General features: G+C 37.5%; 2 protein-coding genes across 2 annotated transcripts; one reads left to right on the top strand and one right to left on the bottom strand.

Moving 5' to 3' along the window:
- Positions 1-640: 640 nt before the first annotated feature.
- LOC139115531 (GPI mannosyltransferase 2-like) lies at positions 641-10,540 on the bottom strand. Its single transcript, XM_070677696.1, has 3 exons — positions 10,397-10,540; positions 5,395-6,597; positions 641-1,335 (listed from the first exon to the last, which is right to left on the bottom strand). The coding sequence occupies exons 1-3, from the start codon at positions 10,466-10,468 to the stop codon at positions 1,057-1,059; spliced, it is 1,554 nt and encodes a 517-aa protein (XP_070533797.1). The 5' UTR covers positions 10,469-10,540; the 3' UTR covers positions 641-1,056.
- Positions 10,541-11,029: 489 nt separating this feature from the next.
- Positions 11,030-21,594, top strand: LOC139115559 (transcriptional adapter 3-like). The gene is made up of 9 exons (XM_070677792.1): positions 11,030-11,200; positions 13,372-13,541; positions 13,890-14,048; positions 14,361-14,613; positions 15,124-15,223; positions 15,596-15,716; positions 16,017-16,128; positions 17,168-17,361; positions 17,943-21,594. The coding sequence occupies exons 1-9, from the start codon at positions 11,035-11,037 to the stop codon at positions 18,069-18,071; spliced, it is 1,404 nt and encodes a 467-aa protein (XP_070533893.1). The 5' UTR covers positions 11,030-11,034; the 3' UTR covers positions 18,072-21,594.
- The last annotated feature ends 1,474 nt before the right edge of the window (positions 21,595-23,068 follow it).

Below are 23,068 nucleotides of genomic sequence, written 5' to 3'. Positions count from 1 at the left end.
TAGTCAGGATTAGTGATGCATTTATTCTCGGTCATATTTCGAATATCTACGACATGTCTATCATTTTCATAATTTGATGTGTGCTACGATGCCATTTCGAATTTCATACGTCGTTTTCGCGACGGAATTCGACTCATTTCTACGGTAAATAATATCGTCCAGAAATGATTTGCATACCCTTGTGTATATATATCATTATGTGAAACGACACAGTGCAGGTCGCGCGCGTACCTATAGTACGCGTATATACGTGTGCGTCGTTCCGCCGCGACGTTTAGCATTGAAAGAATACGGTCGATGTGGTCGCTTGTGACGTTCCCGTAGACACGTCCGACCTTGATCTGGTTTTGTAGCTAAGTAGGCATTTCAATTTGAACGGCATTCTGTTATAAATTTCTTACACAGTTATCATCAAAGGTTGTATTTACATATAAGCAACTTAGTTTATTCAGACTATCAATTCAGAACAACAGAGTGCCCGTGAACAAACTTGACACAAAGATATAAAGACTTGTTGACACGTAAAAAATTGGAGAGGGAGAATGACAGAAAAAAACAAGGAATAAAAAAATTGGTCAAGTAAATCTATTTCCTTTATATCATTCTTGTGTTTCACCAACATTTGACATGTGTGCTTGTATTCACATTATTTTTGAATCCCTGTGGTTGTAGCAGGAGTTGAACCAAGGTCTACAGTGTCAGTGCTCAGGACAGTAAACATAGACACTCATGCTCATCAATAATTGGGTGTTCAGTCACCTTAAAACTCCTTCCAGAACGTGTCAGTCCTAGGATATTTGTGTTACTGATTCCAAAGACATGTGTCATAACATACTACCATGACATAGATTTTCAGTCTTTATTAAAATTTTTACCTTTCAGTGCTGAAGTCTTATAATTAAGAAAATAAACCAAAAGCTGAATGACGAACATCTATGACATAAAGTACTCTACTCAAAACGATCATGTAGTATTACAAGATTTTAAAGGAAAATACACTTCTTTTTAACATGGACTGTCTGTAAAATGTGGTTACCTGATTATATGAACTCAGTGTCAAGTCCATGGTAGAAAATTACAATGTAATACTGTACCCAGTATGTTATACATGAGGAAATAAGCAAGTATCAAGTTAGTTTTAACATTATTTTCTTTCCAATTCACAATCTGGTGTGTCACTATATTGGCTGAAGCCATCACAATCCAATTTTTTTCTGTATTTTGATCCTGGTCTTCAACTGGCGAGTCTGAACAGTTGGCTGGTGTTGTTGTTGTAATGGCAGCAACAAACCAGTAAATCACTGGACAGCTGGAAGCCAAAAATCTTGTTATTACCTGTAAATTAGAATAAGAAACATAGGGCCAAAGTCCCTGAAGCTACTATAGACATGGATACAAAATTAAGTATTTCCTGACTGTATGAAATTATCTCACTAAGGTCATCCTAGGGACCTGTAAACCAAATATTAAAGCTGTCTGACCAGCGGTTTTGAAAAAACAAGCGACTCAACAGTTGACAGAGCTCTGCTTTGTTATGTAGAGAATAACTTTTTGTGACACCTGTATTGATGAAGAAGGTGGATATCTTTGATAGCTCATTTCAGGATGGAAAAAAAATTCCGTAAAAATACAGATTTGCATATTTCATCACAATTTTAACAAATCTAAGTTGGGTTATCCCTAGGGACCTGTATACCAAATAACAAAGCTGTCTGACCAGTGGGTATGAAGAAGATTTTTTACCAAAAACGCCTTTTTGGTGCTAATTTGCATATTTTCAACAATATCAAAAATTAATAAAAAGAGTTTCTCAAAATCATATATTTTATCCACACAACAAATATCAAATCAGTAAGTACTGCAGTTCTCAAGATATTTGAGTGGACGGACGCCTCACAAACGGACATACATACATACATACATACATACATACATACATACATACATACATACATACATACTGACAGTGCACGCCGGACAGATACCCATCCCAGTAGCTTCTATAGACTATATTAGTCTATAGTAGCTAATAAACGAGAGTTAATTACATTCTAATTAAAGTAGCATATCTGTCAGGTTATAAAGAATTTTAAGCTGGTTATTTTATCTGTATTTTCATCCTATTAACCAAGCACATTTTAACTTTCAAATTAACATTGCAAGTAAGTTCTGTTGAATAAGTTGAGCCTGTACGTACTCAGAGAAAGCACACTGAAGAGACAAATGTTTGAAACTTAAGAAGTTCAAGGTCATCAAAAGCATCATGTAACACTTTCATTGCATGTTTACACAGATTGCATAATAGCTATAAATAGCACATGAGCAATCTTACAGCCCAGCTTTACCATAAAAACCCTATCACTTTGACCAATCTTTTAATTGACCACTCTAATTTTTTTCCTCAAAAAGTAATTTTATTTATCCTTACCAAGTCAACCATAAGTGGAAATTAGAACTTTCTCTATCTCTATTTATTTGACAACCCTATCATGACAAACTATTATGAGCAATTCTTTTAGATAACATACAGGGCACAATAAATGACAGTTCAGAATATGTCAAAGTTGGGATTCAGGAAAGTTGTTTTAATCCTCCAAGATGGTAAGCATTTCACTATGAACTGTCAAAAAAAGTTGAACTTTCTGATAATTCTAAACTAAAATTATTTTGGCTTTGATGATTTCCTAATTAATTCAATTATTTAAAATCATATTAATTATTTTTTTCTGGGTGAATTGATAGGGTTTACACAGTACAAGAATTACATACAATGTAAGTCAAATTTTGACCAAAAATGACAAAAAAATTCCTTAAAAATACACATTTGCATATTTCATCACAATTTGAACAAATCTAAGTTGGTTATCCCCAAGGACCTGTATACCAAATAACAAAGCTGTCTGACCAGTGGTTATGAAGAAGAAGATTTTTTACCAAAAACGCCTTTTTTGGCATTAATTTGCCTATTTTCAACAATATCAAAAAATTAAAAAAACAGTTTCTCAAAGTCATATTTTTCATCTACACAACAAATATCAAATCAGTAAGTACTGCGGTTCTCAAGATATTTGAGTGGACGGACGCCTCACAAACGGACATACATACATACATACATACATACATACATACATACATACATACAGACTGACGCCGGACGGATACCCATCCCAATAGCTTCTATAGACTATAGTCTATAGTAGCTAAAAAACCACTGATTATTTATGATCAAATGTCTTGGTGTGCTCATAGGCTTGCTTTGTGCATAAAATACTAATTATGTGTTTTTAGTCCCCGCGGACGAAGTCCGGCGGGGACTTATAGATTGGGTCCCGTCCGTGTGTCCGTCCGTCCGTCCGTCCGTCCGTCATCAACAGTTTCTCAGACACTGCCAAACCAATTTTGTTCAAACTTGGCACAAAGGCATAGCACTATGACCTACAGATGCACATCGATTTATTTTGCGATACGATCCAATATGGCCGCCAGGCGGCCATTTTATTACAATTTTTTCATGTACGGAGCCATAACTCAGACATGTTTCAACCGATTTTATTCAAAGTTGGTACAAGGACATTGACCAATGTCATAGATATGCACGTCAATTTGTTTTGTGATACGATCCAATATGGCCGCCAGGCGGCCATTTTGTTTTGATTTTTTCATGTACAGTGCCTTAACTCAGGCATATCTCAACCGATTTTATTCAAACTTGGTACAAGGACATTGACCTATATCATATATATGCATGTCGATTTGTTTTGTGATACGATCCAATATGGCCACCAGGCGGCCATTTTATTACGATTTTTTCATGTACAGCGCCATAACTCAGACATGTTTCAACAGATTTTATTCAAAGTTGGTACAAGGACATTGACCAATGTCATATATATGCATGTGGATTTGTTTTGTGATATGATCCAATATGGCCGCCAGGCGGCCATTTTGTTATGATTTTTTCGTGTACAAAGCCATAATTCAGGCATATCTCAATGATTTTATTCAAAGTTGGTACAAGGACATTGACCTATGTTATACTTATGCACATTGAATTGTTTTGTGATACGATCCAATATGGCTGCCTTGTGGCCATTTTTTTACGACTTTCCATGTCCTGAACAATAACTCAGACATGTATCAAGCAAATTTATTCAAAGTTGGTACAAGGACATTGACTTATAGTATACATAAGTACATTGATTTGTTTCTCGATATGGTCTGATATGGCCACATGGTAGCAATTTTGTTATGGTTTTTTTCATGTCAAGAGCCATAACTCTAGCAAGTCTCAACTGATTTTATTCAAAGTTTGTACCTGGACATTGACTTATGTAATACATATACGTGTTGATTTTTTAAACAGTAAGATCAAATATCGCTGCGTGGCGGCGATTTTGTTACGATTTTCTCATGTACTGAGCCATAACTCAGACATACCGGTATTTCCACCAGTATCATTCAAAGTTGGTACAAGGACATTGACCTATTTCATACATGCTCGTCAGTTGTTTCACGTCATGTAGCAGTATCATGTCAATTATTGAAGTTTCATAATTAGGTTGATATGTCAGAAATACTGCATCAAATTTCATGACACTTTGTACAGATGTTAAGCTCACATTGCTTTAACAGTGAAAAAGACATTTATCAGTGTCATTTTAATTAATTTGTAATTGCATATGTAATGAACTTTCCTAATTAGAGTGATATATCCACAAATACAACGTCAAATTTGATGAAACTTGATACAGATGTTGATTCATAGTGTTGTAAATACTACATTAAACTTTATGAAATATGGTACCGGTTATCTATTAGTGTTAGGATAGAATGAAAAAATGTTTTGCAACATCCTGTCAACTAATTCCCAGTTGACTCATTTAATGACCTTTAGGATAGTGGCCTACATTGGTTTTTGTTTTTCATCACCATGGAACTCATTCTTGGCCATTGAGTGCCATCTGTATCAAAGTATTTTTATCACAGAACCTGTAATCAAAGTACCCATTAGCAAGCGGGGACTGGGTCATCAACGATGACTTGTCATTCTGAGGATTAGTCAAATAAGTGATTGCGAAACAAACCTTGTTATCGGAGCCATGATGATATTTTCATATATATTTCCAGATTTTTGTGTAAAAGGTTTGCTACATGTGCATTGTAAATCTTGCGACTTTCTTAATTTCTGATGATCTATGGTTAGTAGATCATGGTTAATCTTCTTGCCCCTTCTTTCCAGGTACGAACACTGTGATGATGCAAGGCTAAAAGAACTAGGGAAGCCTAGTTTTCCCACACAATACTATGCTAATTTCATTAGTGTGGCCTACGGCAGCCCAATCAATACACAGAAGAAAATCACGTACATTTTAGTCATTTCATTAAGAAGCTAACCTGAATATTCATGAATAAAATTCCAAACAACAGCAATGAAGCCATGTGGACCAAATAAACAAATACTCCATCGCTATAGAAACCAGCCCTGTCATTATTTTCTGCATCTTCTTCTTTCTCTTTCCTCGGAATCAATCCAAGAACCTTAACATGGCTCCACCTTGCAGTGCAATATGTCCATACAGCAGCACAACCTAGGATGATCATCGGCAGTGCCAGCAGAAAATTGGGAATCTGTTTAAGTTCATAGTACTGGAACAAACCAACGTTCCAGTATTTTTCTTGGATGTATGAATAGATCAGAGGTGGTGTATTGTTGCACCATGGGGCTTTTCCAAAGACTGCGGATGGAGTTGCATCCACAAAGTCACCGCTTTCTTGAAAATCAATGTATTCATGTCTCATTTCAGTCAAAGGTCTGACCACATCAAACAGACCAAAAAGCTTTTGATCAGTGCAAAATTTGATGTATGCATAGTACTGGAATATAAAGAATGGGCTTAAAATTAAGAAAACTGATACGAGACTTAATAGTCCTTTTGTAAATATCCTGATGAGTGAAATAATTAAGACAGAGAGTTGCTTAGCTTTATAGACTGTGACAAGATTTCTAATTACATATCTGGCAAGGAAATACAATATAAATCCACAAGAGACTGTTCCATTGGATCTTGTTGCTGTAGACACTGCAAAAACTGCAGCTGCTGGAAAGATGTAATTCTTCTCTAACAGGAACATGGCAAGGAAGCTAACTGCAGCAAACATGGATTCTGTGTAGGCAGCGGTCATGAAGATCCCGGCCGGGTTGATGCAGAAGAGCAATGCTGCTTTGAAAGCTAGCTGCTCATCTTTCAAGACTGTACTGCCAAGTTTATAAAGTAGAACTGCAGCAATCACAAAGAAAATGACGTTTGTAAATACAGCGAGGAAAAGGATTGTGCTGTGCATGCTCATGACACTGAGGAGTTGCTGTGATGTCATTTGTTCCTTTGTGAGTGACAACATCATAGGATACAGGGGAAAGAAGGCAAATGTCTCTTCGGTGGTGTAGCCATGTTCTGCAATGTACAAGAAATGTGCCGCATCCCAATGGCGGAATCCACCTAACAACACTTCTATAGCATGGTCTCCAGCTCCACTGATTTCCCATTCAGGGCTGAAGGCATCAGCTTTGTGATCAGGTATAAGGTTGTTGGCGAAGACCTATGATTGAAATAAAAATTGATAAGAAAATCACAGTTATGTACATGTGCATACAACTTACACCCAGAACATATTATTGCACACATATGTGACATAGGAATCTCCCTGCCAATCTGACATGTTACTTTTTCTTCAAACAAAAGACATAATGTTATTATTAGATGTATTTTTCTTTGGGTAAATCCAGTGTTCTCCCTACAGAAATTATGGAGTGGTGGCCGCCACTCTTTGATTTTTGTAAACAATAGAAACTCATTACCATAACAATTACATTATTGTTATGCAAATTAGCCACCACTCCACCACAAAATCCTGGGGAGAACACTAAAATCATAGGGAAAGTACAGCATGTGAAAAAACAGACAACAAAAAATTTCTTACACTCATCATACAAAAATTACTTTCAATCAATCTACATATCTGTCTAACTATGTACATTTCTGTCACCAAATTTTCTGTAACTTAACTGGCATTGTAATATGACAGGTCCAAAGTGTAGCTACATGACTATAACAACAGTAAATTATTGTACTTCCATTTTATTAGCATTAAAGTACATTAAAAAGAACAAAGAAGAAAATAAGAGCCAAATAACAAAGTTTCATATTACAATAATGAGTTGCATGAATCGTCTGTCAGACACAGAAAATTATGAAGTATGAACTTCCTCAAACACGATGATTTCTCAGAAACTCTTCATTTTTAAGGCAATTCTCCAAATAATAAGGTTGTTTATTCTTGGATCTATGCTTTCATTGCAGAATCAAGGAGGGGTGTTTTTGTAGTCATTCATTTCATACCTTGGGATTGTGGGGTACTGTATCAGGAATGGAAGATATATTTCATAGAGTATGAGAGCTGCCAGGTCACCATAATGAGCACCTGTGTCACAGTCACTTGTGGTTCAGTACATGGTGAAGGTTGGTGTAAGCATCATTGGGAAACAAAGGAAACTTCAAATACATCAGTTTTCTAAATTTGTTAGTGATACGGTTAAGTGAGTAGATCAATTTGATTTCATGATAACGGGAAACATGGCGAGACACCAGTGAATCAATTGAGTTTTGATCCTGGTTGTGACTGGGTCCCCGAAAAATGGTTTTATGTTTTAAATTCATCCTCACTGTGTTTTGGGACCTAAGTAGGGTCCCTTCATCAGTTACTCAAATGGTTTTGTATTCCTACATGTTTAGTGTGATGGTAGCCATTGTTCATCAAAAACAGATGCTAAAATCGTCAGGTCTGACTGTAGAACTGATAGAACCTATGTGTGAAGTTACTTTCATTTTTTATTTATATAAAAGGTAGAACTGATGTATGAAGTTGCCTTCATTTGCTTTATATTCTATCTTTCTAATGCTTTTCAGGGACTCTCACCATGTGTTGAACAGTTGCAGACAACGAAGTTGTTCATGGCAAAACCGTGTTTGTTCACAGATTTTCAGCGGGCGGGCAAATTTAAAAACTAATGGGTGGGGAGAAAAAAGCCAATTTTTACAGTGAGCGGGGAAGAAATTTCAGTTTTTACAGTGGGTTGGGGAGAACATTTCTGGCAGTGGGTATTGGAAAATAGGTAGAAGGAATGCCATTGTTGATAGAATTTCAGGGATGATAAAGCACCTAATGTGAAGGGGAGCAATGTCCAGAGGTTAAAAAGGTAAGTTAACGGTCCGGTAGCTCTTAACACTGAAAACGGATGTATATTGCATCCATGCACTGAACCAACAAACACTGGGTGATACTGAAGATGAATAATTGTATAAATGAAATGTACATGTGGGAATATGTACATCTAGTGGGCAATGGGGAACTTTCAGTGGTTGGGAGAGGGTAGTGAGGAGCTTGAACTGTTGTGGGGACTTTGAAGCGGGCGGGCTATGGATACAGGCAGGCAGTACGTGGGCACCATAATTCAGTGGGAAGGTGTGTTTTCCTTATAATGCCAGTGGGAGCGCACTTCGAGAAATGTTTTGTGATGATTTTGTAAAACTGACCGAATTTTCCTGTCGGTTGCACCTGAATGAACCACAAGCGACTGTATGGCCTGTGGGTCGACCGGTCCACGGTCACTTGTGAACCGTTACACGACGATTTATTCAAGAAAATGCAAGTAACAGGTTCATCTCTACTACCTCCATGATAGGTGTGATTATTAAGATTAAGATGGTTAAATTTGTGATCTAACAAGGGATATGGGAGTGTAGTTTTGAATGTTTTGTGCCAGCGCTAGCTCTGCATGGCAGGGCTGTGTGTTACCGGCGTTACACGGCCTCCGTGTACCGCCGGTAACACACAGCCCTGCCGTGCAGAGCTATGCTAGCGCATAGCCAGTTGAAAACCCAGGTTGTGTGTTTTTTTGAGTGATTCTGTTTCACATCTTGGGAGTATTTAGGTTGCAGTGGCGGGCATATCAACTTCGGGATCGATAGATCGAGCAGATAATCGATCGATCTAGCAGACTACCCAGCCCATGAGCGCCTGTGCACACACAGTGGTAGTCGTGCGGTCCTACTAATTACTGCCCGTCACTGCCCGTCAGGAAATTAACCTTCCAATTACTGTAATCTGTCGATATATCAATACCAAAGACCACTTATATAATAGAAAGCTACAAAATAAGAGTCTGTTTTACTCCGAATGCCCGAGTCCTGTCTCAGGAACTAACGTGAATATTGGAGCGCTAAGTTCTCTACTCGACGGGCAGTGATGATAGGCAGTGTTCGGACATCGATTACGATCAGCGTTGCCGCTCATTCGCAAATCAACATTTCTGGATCTTGGAATATTATTTCGTTCGTTTTTACAAAGAGTAGTGGTCTTTGGTATTGAGATATCAACTGATACAGTCGTTGAAAGGTAAATTTCCCGACGGAGTGACGGGCAGCGGTCGGACGTCGACGGGCAGTATGTATGGCCAATGCCTTGGTGATGCATGTACGATCACACAATTAGCGTTGCTACTCGTTCGAAAATCAACATTTTCTGGATCTTGGAATATTATTTCGTTCGTTTTTACAAAGAGTAGTGGTCTTTGGTATTGAAATGTCGACTGATTACAGTAATTGGAAGGCTAATTTCCTGACGGCAGTGACGGGCAGTGACGGGCAGTAATTAGGGTTTCTAGACGTTTCGGCACCAAGTCGTTTCGGCCCAAGACGTTTCGGCCTCTCGATTTCAGGCCCCAAGTCGTTTCGGCACCGCGACCCAAGACGTTTCGGCACTGCTCAGGGCTATGTGAGGGAACTTGTGCTGGAGCGTAATGTTGCACATCCAAGCACTAAAAAGTAGTGTCAAATAACATTCATGTAGGCTACATCGTGCTTCACTTTGTGAGAACATAGTAAGAGACCGTAAGAAAAAAACTTCATATCATTTTCAAATCTGTGACACAAGTTTATCGATAGCAATAGCCGCCGACACGGCAGATGTTTGAAAGCGGTGCCAAAACAGCACGGCAAATATCACACAAATGCACAGAAAAGTACTGGTCAGAACGCAAAGGTCACGCTTACGAATATGACCGGTCAGTCAATTACTAAATAGTTTGAAAACAAATCGAAACAGGGATGCCGAAACGTCTTGGGTTGTGGTGCCAAAACGACTTTGGGCCGGAAATTGCGAGGCCGAAACGACTTGGGCCGAAACGACTTGGTGCCGAAACGACCAGTTACCGTAATTAGTAGGACCCCACAGTGGTAGTCGTGTATGGGTTCCGCGAGAGTAACCGTGATAGGTTCACAAGCGACTGTGGACCGGTCTGCTTTGGAACAAAAAAGCACGTGTAACAAATAAATTTCACCTGAAATATAATTGTTGAAATTCTTGTAAACAGCGCGAACAGTAAAATAGCTTTTTCCCGATCGAGGACCATATTCAACCGGTACGCCCAGCTCCAACTTCAGTTCGGCTTCTTCTTGCTTGCAAGTTGCAGACTTTTATTTGAATAACCTTTCACCTTAAATCTGCGGCGAGAGAAATTGACCAATAAGCTAAGGGTTTACTTTCTTTCTGTGCCTAAGCCAATGAAAAAGATCGATACAAGAAGACACTGCCTTAGCATAGACAATAACAAAAATCAAATCCTCCATCATATTAACGATAAAACGTACTATTTTCCAGTCATTTATATTGCATAACTGATTTGCAGTTTCATGAGCAATCGCAGCTGCAAAATAATGTATAAGAGTGAAGTACGCACCGTTTTGCAGATTTACGGAAGCACAAAGCCTCATCGTAGAATTAATGGACCGGAAGTTCGAAAATGTGTGAAATGAAAATAGTTATGAGAATAGTGGATTTAATATGCATTTAAACTTTACTTAAATAATTTATTGATTTTATTACCACAAAAACTTAATATTTTGTGAAACATCGAAAAAATCGATCACTAAAAGAAAGCTAGTCGTAGCGAACACACAAGCTAAAAATAAACCATGTATGGCTTGGGAAAGGTGTCGGGCCGTGCTTAGGAAAGTCTGTTGTGTGTTTTCGGACAAAGTTGTTCATTTTTTCCGTGGAAAAATGGCCGAGAAAGAGTGTCCGCTTCAGTTTCACGATTTTAGGCCAGTTGACCACGTAAAAATGTGTCCTCGGTACTCAGCAGGTAAGTAAATTTTACGTCGTTGAAATTTCCTTTGTCAGAGACCCAAATTTTGCTGAGATTCTGTGCGAAAAAAGTAACCAAGGTTGATCATGGCCGTCTTTCTGAGGCAGACCCTTTCAAACATGTGTAAGTGACATTTAGAAAAGATTTTACATAAACCTAACAGAGCTCACTTTTTGTTGAAAATGCGCATCACGACCATTCCAAGTTTTGGGGAACAACCTAGAGGTTTGGGTGGGAGTGCTGCAACAGCCAGCCTCTACCTCCAATCCATTACCATTGGAAGCCATAATCATAAAACAAGGGATTCGCAACACAGTAAACCTCATGTACGTTGTTTGTTGCGAGTGTTATGAGGACGTTCTGCAAAGGTGTTCCTGGTGAAACTCTCCTACATAATTGCTTGTGAAATCGGAAAAAAAGAAAAATTAGTTCACAGTGAAGATTTAATTAAACTACACACAACATTATGTGGATATATATGGCTTCTAGTCACTTTGCCTTCTTACCATTTTACCCATGTCACCCCTGGTCACCTAGAAAGTAGACACATCCACCCAAGTCACTTCAACACCTAATACTTGTCCTTTGGTATTAAGGAGACAAACTAGTATTGTTACCTCGTAAGCACATCACCAGTTTTATTTTATGCTCATGGCGCTTTGCCTTTTAGTAGAACCAAGTAACACTGGAAAGCACACCACCGTTCAGGCTAGGGCTTGGGCCACGGGCAGTGGTAAGACACCAGCACATTCAATCACAACGCAAAGATTTGGTCACATGAAAGCACATTGTGTGCATCAGAATGGCTTTTGAAGCAAGCAGACTTCTTCACAGAAACATCATTTCTGCCAACCAAGTTGCATGATATTTAAAGTGTTGTCATACAACAAGAAAAGTGTGACGGGTCAAAGCAACCAGGTGAGGTGACCACAGCTAGCAACAAGGGAGTGTGAATCACTCCGGTCAAAACAGAAAGGGGTACACGTGACCTACTTCCTGTGGATACCACCACAATTCAGGAATCTGCTGGTATGGTGTAGCCAGCAAATTTGCAAAAGGCCAGATTAAATTAACTTAGCTGCTGCGTGTCGTACAGATTGATCATATTGATTAAACTAAACAGCATACATACTGAGAGCATTCACTGATACAAAATTACTCATGGTTGAAACGTTTTTCACTATGATAAAATGTTTCGTCTTGTTTGCTTGAGCTTGAAATAGCGGTGTCACTTTGATTTGTTTTTATACAGTCATCATCAAACCTTAGTCATACCAAACATACTATTCTCAGGTGTAAACTCAATCCACTTTCTGTCCTGAACTGTGTTTCATTGACCCTATGGGAAAGAAATAAGAAATTCAAAAAATGTTCAATCTGAAAGACTTTCACTATGTTTGTGGTGGCAGATTACAAAGTCCCATAGCCTAATGTTAACAACCTGAGACCAGTGTCAAGGGTAAATTACTACCTTACATTGAACTCTTCTGTTTTGATTTGTTTGTTGGTAAAAATCAGAGACAACAGAGGTGAACATATTAAAAGTTGGTGCACAAATAAGGGCATTCGGCACAGGAGTATGAAAGTACCTGCTTTGATACAATGCTGCTATTATGCATTATTGGACTCAATTGGTTGCCAGACAACTATTTTCCACTCTCGTTTCCCAAACTTGTCTTTTTCTTGTTCTTTTTTTGTGTATGTAAATTTGTTTTGTTTTCTTACTTATGTCATATGTTTGAGTTTGGAATTAAGCATCTCCCTATCGCATTCCACAAACAACATATAAAGGGTAGCAGAAATGCTTCGGTGGTCTCACATTTTATGTAAGTTCTGGTCTGGCTTGTGATTTGCAGAGCAGTGTAATACAAATAGGGGAAACTGCAAACTACAGCACACTCCTAACAATGATTCAAGATATGAGAGATTTAATTACCAGGCTTATCCGAAGCAAAAGGGTCAAATACCCATTGCAAACATCTTTGTACATGTGACAGTGCAGAGTACAATTGTCACATCCTCCCATCTGACCGCCTGACATACAACTAACTGGATACACATTTCTTTCTAAGTATACAAATTTATAACCTTCTAACTGGCTTAATTTTTCACAAAAGAGCAAAAAAACAGTTCTTTTGCTGACACTGACTTGTATTTCATATGCTCAGTGATTCAAAGAACAGAAGATGAAGGCATTGGGATTGAGGAACTGGACACTCTGCAGCTGGAACTCGAAACTCTACTGGCAGCTGCATCCCGTAGGATGAGACAGTTGGAGGCAGAAACACAAGTACTTATCGACTGGCAGGAAAAGAAGGACAAAAAGATTGGAAAGTTGGTAAGCAATCAACAGATCATGAACGTTTCATGAAATTCTGTTGCACTGATTTAAATGTCTGGTTCTAATTTGATGTATCACAGAGCACACTGATGTAAATTTTCTCATCGTGCATGACTTAGGTCAAACAATATTTTTGTTGTTTTGTATTTGCATTAACCAAAGCTTCACACACATGTTGTAGTCCAAGGCACTTCTGTTCACCATAGTCATGTGTATAAATTTAATGTTACCTTAGAAATGTGTTGAAAATTTGCTATGTTTACAAAATACATCACACAACTGGCTGTTTATTTGAAATGAGACACTTCATGTATTTGTCCACATTTTGCACATCATACTTTACAGCAACACAAATCTGAGTCCGCTTCCTCCGGCAAACGAGGCAGGCCTCCAGATGAGAAACCAGAAAAACCATCCAAAAAATTTAAGGAGGCTAGTGGTAAACTTGGAGCAAGCACATCTCACTCTGGTCCAGGTAGACCAAAAACAAAGAAAAATATTCAGGTGAGAAAAGAAATCTTTGAATTTCTGAATAAGAAATTCTCAGTACATGTATCTTTAGACATTTTCAATACAACTATGTATGTGCATGTGATCTTTGTGCATTGCTACAGCTTTTAAAATAAATTGCAGGATAGTTAGCCCATATGTAGCAACATTTTTACATGTTTTACAGTTGCCTATACTGTAAAGTATCAATAGAAAGTTTGTCAATTGTATGGTATTACAGTTAAATCCTGCAGCCAGGATTTTATAACAAGTTGTAATGGTCCATTAGACTTACAAAAAGAAACATCCATGAATTTCTTCCATCAGCAAAAAATGCAAGAGTATGAATTCACAGACGATCCACTGGATGTTCCCAAGATTCCCAAAAACGACATTCCTAACAGATTCTGGGCGTCGGTGGAGCCATACTGTGCAGACATGACAGCTGAGGACCTGAAAGTCATCGAAGACCTGATGAAAAGCACTGAGGATGAATCTGAGTACACTAAAGTACCGCCTCTTGGCAAACACTACACCATGAGATGGGCTCAGGAAGATTTAATTGAGGAACAGAAAGAAGGTAATCAAGAGAATCTATACCTAAACCTCTAGACATCATATTTTGATAATTCTTTGCTTTCTGTGGTGTTTTTTACACTGCAGAATATATGGTGCTGGAGAAGTTACCGCAATCCATCAATGTATCCTTAGTCATGCATGCTTTCATTTTGAATCTATGTACAGCTTTCTGAGCCTTCCTACCTGGTCCCCATGTGCATTCCAAACAATGAACCAAGCTTTGTAAAGCAGAACGACCAATTTTTTTCTACACATTTACTCAGGATACAACATAATTTAGTGCCCATAGCCAGCAGATATGTTATGTCTAATATCAAGCTTTCATTGAGCGTTGAGATACTGAAAAAATTTGTTCATGTAAAATCAATCATTGTGTCCAACCTAGAATGTCTGCTTTAACTAGTGTACAAGGGTTGCCACCCAGAAATGCAAATCACTCATACATAGTGTGGTATAAAGCCTAGCTTTGTCTGAATGACAGTGTACAAGTCTGATCTATGTCTTTGTGCAGGAAGTCGTATTCATGACAAGAAGAGAGGTTCAGCATTAGGCAACAGTACTTCACCAAACACCAATGATGCTAAGGCACTACTCAAGAAAGAAACTATCAGGTAAGTGTGCGCAGTTAGACATTGAAAATATCGAGGTGCTGATATCCTTTTCAGATTGTAAGATACAATACAGTCATCAATATTCAGCTGTTTTATGGTATGCCAATGTCAAATGCATACTTTCTTTTGTTCATATCAGTGTGTTCTCCATAAACAGTCATTCATAATCAGAAGTTACAGCATTTGTAAAATTGTTGTGAAGTGTATTTATTGATTTATAAAATCCTAAAGCAAAAATTCGAGGATTGTTTATCTTGATTGTAATACGTTCTGAAGTTTGAATTGGCAATCAAATCCTCCCAACACATGGCTACAAAATATATAAAAGCCTTGTCCATGTATACCAATATCCATTTGCTCTAATTATTCCAGAGAGCAGTCAGAAGATATATGTCCCTTTGGTCCACTGACACAGAGACTGATATCAGCTCTTGTAGAGGAAAACATTATGTCTCCCTTGGATGATGTGGCCTTGCTAGACTCTGGCTCCAAGGTAAGGGGTAAAATATTTTTTACTGTAGAGAAGTAGGTATTGCTAGAAATATTTACATAATTCTCACTTGGCGTAAATGCATAGTTTGCAAAAGCTTAACTTGGTCAGACACTTTTCTTTGTTCAGCAACTGCCCCAGTGATGTGTTGCCAAACTTTTTGAATTGTAAATACTTCATGTGTCTACAACTGTCTCATGCATGCATTGCTGCTTGTTGGACAACTGGACACCAAGCAGCTCGTGAAATTCAAGTAATGGAATATAAATGTTTGTTGAAATTGGTTACACTTATAAATTACAGGACAATGCTGGAGGAGAAGGTAACACCTCCCCTAGGAATGGTAACAGACCATTCAGTGTTCCCCACACCAGGGCCTTGGAAGCCAGGATAAGAGAAGAACTCCTGTACCAAGGTAATGTACAGGGTGCTAAACAATAATTGTACAATTAAATATTTCAACTCAATACAGCTTAAAGGGCTAGTAGAAGTTCTTTTTAAAGATTGTTTCACTATTTTTGTTTTGTATGTCAATTTCAAGTTTTTGTTCCACTCCCTAAAGCATATTGAAACACTCACTATTTCACTGTCATCACAGGATGTATTCATGTACAATACACTGTAAGTTATAGTTTTATACTTTACAGCTGAATTCTGGTCTGGGGCAGAATTCATTTGTCAACAATAACAATGCAGTCTACACATGTACAGGCTAAGTTGACAAGCTGAATACTATGTATCTCAACATGCTTTTGGGAGTAGAACAAGAAACTGTAGTTGACATTAAAAACAGAAATAGAGACAAGTTACAGTTTTCATAGTTAGACCCATGCTCAGAAAAACAAGTGAAAATCTTTCAGTTGGACATACAATGTTCATGGTGCCTCTTTGGAAATGACATTTGACCTTCTGCATCTTGAAGTTCTACATGCATATGTGGAGAATTCCAAGATCTCAAACATTACTAATGCATGGATAATATTGAACTCCATTACAAATATAACTTACATCAAAAATGTATGTCTAGTATGTCATTCTAATGCTAAATGTTATGCAAATTTAGACTCAACTAAGTTATGTGTATTTTTGACCACATCATAGCTCGAGCTTATTGCCTTAGAAGAAAGGCAAGGATACTGAATGATAAGACTATGATAGCATGGTTCACAATATACAGTACCAGCCCATACACATGAATGCTGATGCCAACAGATGTCCCTATACATTGAAAACCCCAATGTCAAACTAATGTTTAAAATATATATAGATTGTAGAGATGGTCCTTAATCTTCTGGCTGAAAACAAATGAACACAGTTACTCCACACTGACCATGAATAAATCAAATGTCTTTGAAAAGCACTTTGTGAAGGATTTGTGTGATGTTATGAAAGTTTTTAAATTTGTGCCAGAGTGAATAGGTATTTAAAACTGAAGGGTGCATTCAATTCTATAGGCCTGTTGGACACTGATGACCAGATTGGTGAGGAGACAGATGATGAAGTGATGGCTGAGTTGAAGAAGAGACAGGCTGAACTCAAGGCCTTGGCTGCCCACAACAGATCACAGAAACAGAGACTCTACAGACTGGCTAAGGAGGAAATGAAGAAGCAAGATCTCAGAGCCAAAGCCAGAGTTGTTGACAGTGAGGTGAGTTAGCACTGTCTACATGCTGGAAGTAACTAAAGACTCGTGGATAATATTTCATGAGCTGGCTGTTTGTTTGAATTAAACAACCATTAGCTGCAACTCTTTATGTATTGGTATTTAATCAATGTTGGCTTATGTTGTAATAAGTAATTAAACTATACACCATATTTTATACAACAAATTTGTCCCTTTACATCAAGTTGGTTTTCATTGAATATCTCTCTCCTGTTCTTATAGCAGCTAGAAACACAAATTCAAATCAAAACAATTTTATATATTGTGTGTAACTTTTACATTTCAAGATATACACCTATTTTCAGACTACTGATGAGCATTGAAAGATGTGTTCTTGAATCAAGTGTAAATTGCAGAAGGTCTACGTGCATGTTGAGCCAAAATCTTGTGCACTTAAAACTTAATTCAATCCGGTATTTGTGGAATGTAACCGTCTGGAGAAAAAAAAGGGTTAAGCATTTTCGCAAAAGGTTAAAAATACCATCGTACCAGTTGAGACAAGAACAAGATATCTGTATTGAAAAAGAATATGCATTCTGTATTAAACCAGTTTTTCCACTCAACAGGTTATGGAAGCCTATCGGAGGATCCAGGCCGCACGACAGAAGAAACGATCACCAACTAAGAAAGAAAGAGAAACAGCTCTGAGAGCACTGAGAGAAAGAGAGACTCTCCTCAAACTTCTAGACTCCTGAGAGACTCTTTATTTTTCTCTGAAGACTCTGTCCCTACAGTAGCCCTGTCAAGATTTCTCAAGTAGAATAGGTGACTCTGGGATATTTAAACATTTTTTGAGATTTCAGTATTTATGTGCATTTAGTATCAGAGGCTTCATGTAGGTGAGTTTAGTTCAACTCAATGGTTGCATGTCTGGTGATTTACTTGTAGTGTCAAACTTATAATCATGTAAGTTGAATTTTCGGCTGACTCGCAGCGTGTTTGCAAGGTTATATCTGATTGGTCGATTGTCACTATTCACGGCAACTTAGGGAGTTTATTTGTATTATTTCATTATAACGGTAAGATTCTGCCAACCAATTGGATAACAGCTTCGAAATCGCTGCGAGTCGGCCCCGAATTTTCCTGTTAGGAGATTACTTGTTCAGAATGTGGTGCTTGACAAATGTCTTTGATGTAGTTTTGTAATGATATCAAATATTACGTGAAATATGTACAGAATTTTTGTCATAAACGTCTTGTTTTAGTCGTAGATTTTTATGTTCTTTGAGTAAAAATATATACCCAGATTACACCATTTATACTTATTGTGTTTTTCCATGGTAGCATTCACACAAATTTATTCATTTTTATGCACCGAGTGTCTTTCTCTAGCTCGTCACTTTCCTTCATGATACTCTGACCTGACTCATGAAATTATTTCTGGTAAGACTATAGTGTTATGTTTCATGGCATTTCTCTTTGACACAAAATTACAGAAAAGCTTGAGACACTTATGTCAATGATTTACCACATAGACTGTTATTTGTGCATTCAGTCAGTCGTGAAATTGTTTCATGTAATATTGTAATGAGATGTTTCACTGTCATTCACAACAACAGCATCATGGATTTAGTGGGATCTGTGAGATCTGTCAATATTACATGCTGTTTTGTCAGCACGTAGATACTAGTATGGCTTTGACATGACAATTGTGATTGGATGCATTCTTTTGCAAATGTTGTTCAGAACGTCTGAATAGTAGATGGGCTGGCATGCTATAATCTTCATGGAGGGAGCGTCTACCGCAATCATGACAATCAGTATAAGTATTACAGTGAAGCCAAGACTACAAACATCAGCTGTGTTACCCTTTGAACGGCAAAGTCAGTTTTTGCCACCTTATAAAACATACCCTAGTCAATTTTGTTCGGCTTTTTGCCAAAATTTTGATTAATGATGTCCATTTGGTGCAAAATTATCAAAAAAAATTCTTACAAATTGGTAAAATGTTGCACTAAAATTACAGCACTCAAAGGGTTAAAGTCTCTCAGACAAGTGTACAAATGAAATCCTTGTACAATGTGCAAGTCACAATATTTCTTTCAACCTGTGCATCCCCTATTCCATGTAAACATGTCCACAATCAGCATACAAAACCATGAGATTGGGCCAAACTATGGCTGTGAAGGGTTAGACATGCTTTTTAGTACCAATGGTAAAAAGTGTGTAACATTGTGATCATGTACTGATCCTGCAAAGGTGATAAAAATACTCAAGGCATTTCAGAGACGTTGTCTATTCAATTGCCTAGCAAATTGGCAGTTTCAAAGAACAAACATTCATCAACAGCACTCTTTTAAGCTGAGCTAGGGAGTATAGGCACATATAAAAAAGAGTGAACATGAGACACTGTGCTCTCTGTCATGTGGTTTGTTTTATTTGACTTGCCTAGAACAGTGTAAATTGGCATAGTGAACCTTCAGAGCGAATTGGCTTTAATTTTGAAATGGTCATGAAATACCAGTTTCTGAGAGTTGCAACCAGGAACAAGCTTTTTCTTTAAATTTCTATACATACATGTTGCAACAAGCTATTTTTAAATTTCTATACATAATTGCAGTGTCACATATTGATCGATCATTAGCATTAAATATTTCAAAAATGTTACTGAAAGATGTCACTTTCCTGATCCAAGATGCAGAGTTGTCAACATGGGCATGTGTGAATCAACTTTATTTCAATGTCTTTCATAAAATGAATTTTGACCCCTTGATCTTTGTCCAAACTAATCTCTTGTTATTATGTAGCTGGTCACATGAATTTTTTTTAACCTGGATAAATCTCAACTAGCCAGGTGTATTCAAGTTACTTTAACACGTGTGTGTTGAAAATAATGTAGGACCTGTGTACAGGACTTTGACAAGCTTGTGTTGTAAGAGTGACAGAACATTTTCAATGGGTTCAGTGACAATCAAAATAGACAACAATGTCAACAAAGCCTACTGAATTACAGACTTTTGAAAATTGCTAATTTTTTTACAGCAATTGGACACTTTTGAGCACTGTGTAAAACAGTGTCTGGGTCAGCACAGGTCTCTTTCCAATGGAATTTTCTCTTATATTGTAGATAGCATTCAAATGGTGAATTATGTTTATTATTATATTAACTGTGGTGAATTTTGTTTATTATTATATTAACTGTGCTGTAAATTATTCTTGAAATATCTCTTGGTTCTTGAATGTTTTATGGAATAGTTTTGGATAGATTTGGAAAACTGACCAGGAATTGTATTCGTCTTTTGTAACTTCCTCCTTTTACTGTATGTCAGATGGTATGGACTATGTCACGTTGGCAAATATAGATTTAACTCAGTTTTACCCTTCTGTAATGCTAACCTTTAATCTGTGGTGTTTGTACTGTAATGCTTGTACTGTACTGCATGTTCTGTATATTGAAATGTCAGAATCTCCTAACAAATGCGACATTTATGAAACGTCACTTTGAGCTGAGCAATATGATGTGTACATGTATTTCCAAATTACCATTTGTAACAACATGATGTTGTGAGGTGATGTATTGCCACTAAGCACAGCAAAATAGTTCAGAACATCTCCCCAATCAAATGCCAGAGGTTCAACTTGTAGATTTGCGCATAAAAATGTGACTTTTAAGTCTTCAGTTTCAGGATTATTTTCTCTTTGTGCTTCAGTCAATATTCAGTGTTCTATGAGTTTTTTATCAATACTCAACAGATGAACACGCCAGCACATTGAGTTTGAGAGTTCTAGGTTTTGCACCTGTTTTGTAGTGCATGTATCAGTATTCAGTATTTTTTTTGCATTGATATTGGGGGTTTTTTTGCCACCAAAATCTTTTGTCCCAAGAGTGTTACCATACAGTCTTGAAATGAATGTAACTACTTACGATCTGTAAAACTATTCCAGGAAGCAAAGCAACATATGTTCACCTGTAGCTGTGTATATGCACAGACCAGGCCTTATGTGAAAAATTGTATTCTGCAATACTGAACACATACTGGAGACATTTTGTGAAAAATGTGCAATATGAAAGCCAGCCCAACACTGAACTTCTAGGCCAAGAAACTGTAACTTTGCTACATCATGACAAATTTGTACTTCTGTGGTGTTTGTAATTTTAGATTCCACAATGTTGGATACAGGTATGTGTGTGTGTTTCAAGAACTCATTTTATAGTCATAAAACTGATGTCAAGTATGTATGAACTCCTAATAAACAACCTCAAGAGTGAGACTAAAACTGTGTATGTCTGTGGATTGCAGATCCAATGTTGCAACAGCTACTTTTTACAGTATTTCGGTACTACAAGGGCGCCACCATGAGTCAAGTTCTGAAATTTTGTTACTGTTATTGAAAGTTGGTAAAAAGACAGTTAAACACTCAGTGAATGGGGAGCTGTTTACTCATTGACCCTGCATATATGCCAATAACATGGGATGGATATATATATATATAGTGTGTGTGCGTGTGTGTCCCCCTACACACATTTGATTTGACTTACTTACATGTGATATTCTCGACCATACATATGACATTTACAGTTGCACAGACAACTCCATCCTCCTTTGCAGAAAGACAAAGGGAAAAAATACAACTCAACAAATATCCAAACAAACTGACAACAAAAACATAGCACAAAGTGAACAACCGCGCTGTAAAATACTGACGCTTATCTTGAGATGTGATGATCGCCTCACGCCATCCTTTGACGTCAGCATCATGTAAATGGTTCTCGAGACGCCAAAAGGTGATTTTTGTAGGCTGCAACCGGAAACTGCAAATAAGGGAAGAACCATTCGATTTCTATAGGATAGATTAATTTCATAAAACACTTGTAGAGGAAAAGATAACACAATCCTGTAATGACCTAGGAAAAATTGTGCCAACAGACAGAAATAAAACAAAAATTGTCGCCGATTTGCCGAAATCAAGAAACTGGAAAATCAAATTCCTTAAAGGTGCGCCACCTACGGCGGCGGGAATATTTTCAATATTTGTGGGCAAGACCGATGGTGGTATTTTTTGCTAGCATTTATGATACAAATGTCTGATTTAATTCATTGCATATGTTGTTTTCGTTACAACGAGGACAGACCCTAACACAAGTAATTTGTAGGTACAGACCAAATGTCAAAAAATTGTTTACCGAGACAAAAAAAAAAGTTGCATCGCTTCTGCATACGGAAAATATAATCTGACAATAGAAAAAAAATGCTGTCACATTGATGGCATTTCCTCCGCCCTAGAGAAATCAAATGATTCTCCCCGATAAAAATGCTATATGTGAGTGTTGAACCTTTCTTATAGAACAGCCAGCTGCTGTAGAAAATTAGGCTGTAATTTGTGTTGTGTGGAGTTTTTCCGATTGCTGTAGCACATTCTTCACTTTATAGTATGTGTTCAATCCATCAATGATGTTCAACTTTGTACATTTTATGTATTATATATATGTACAACCCTTCATGTCTGCTGATGTGATAACAACAATAATAATAACAAACAACGACAAAAAAACTCTCGTTATTGTTTCTATTGTGGCTGTTGTTATTGTTATTATTATGATTATTGTATGGCGCCTCGCATTGAAAACACACTGATAATTGTTAACTCGCTTGAAAACTAAATCAGCATGAAAATTCGTGTAGAACATGAAAGGTAACAATTTCAATGCAGAGATACGGTCCAGCAACGCTGAACGCCTCGATGTCATTGA

Source organism: Ptychodera flava, chromosome 17 (genome assembly GCF_041260155.1).
Source record: "Ptychodera flava strain L36383 chromosome 17, AS_Pfla_20210202, whole genome shotgun sequence".
Lineage (NCBI taxonomy): Eukaryota > Metazoa > Hemichordata > Enteropneusta > Ptychoderidae > Ptychodera > Ptychodera flava.
The sequence above is the reverse complement of the archived record's forward strand: the minus strand, read 5'-3'. Positions and strand labels throughout refer to the sequence as shown.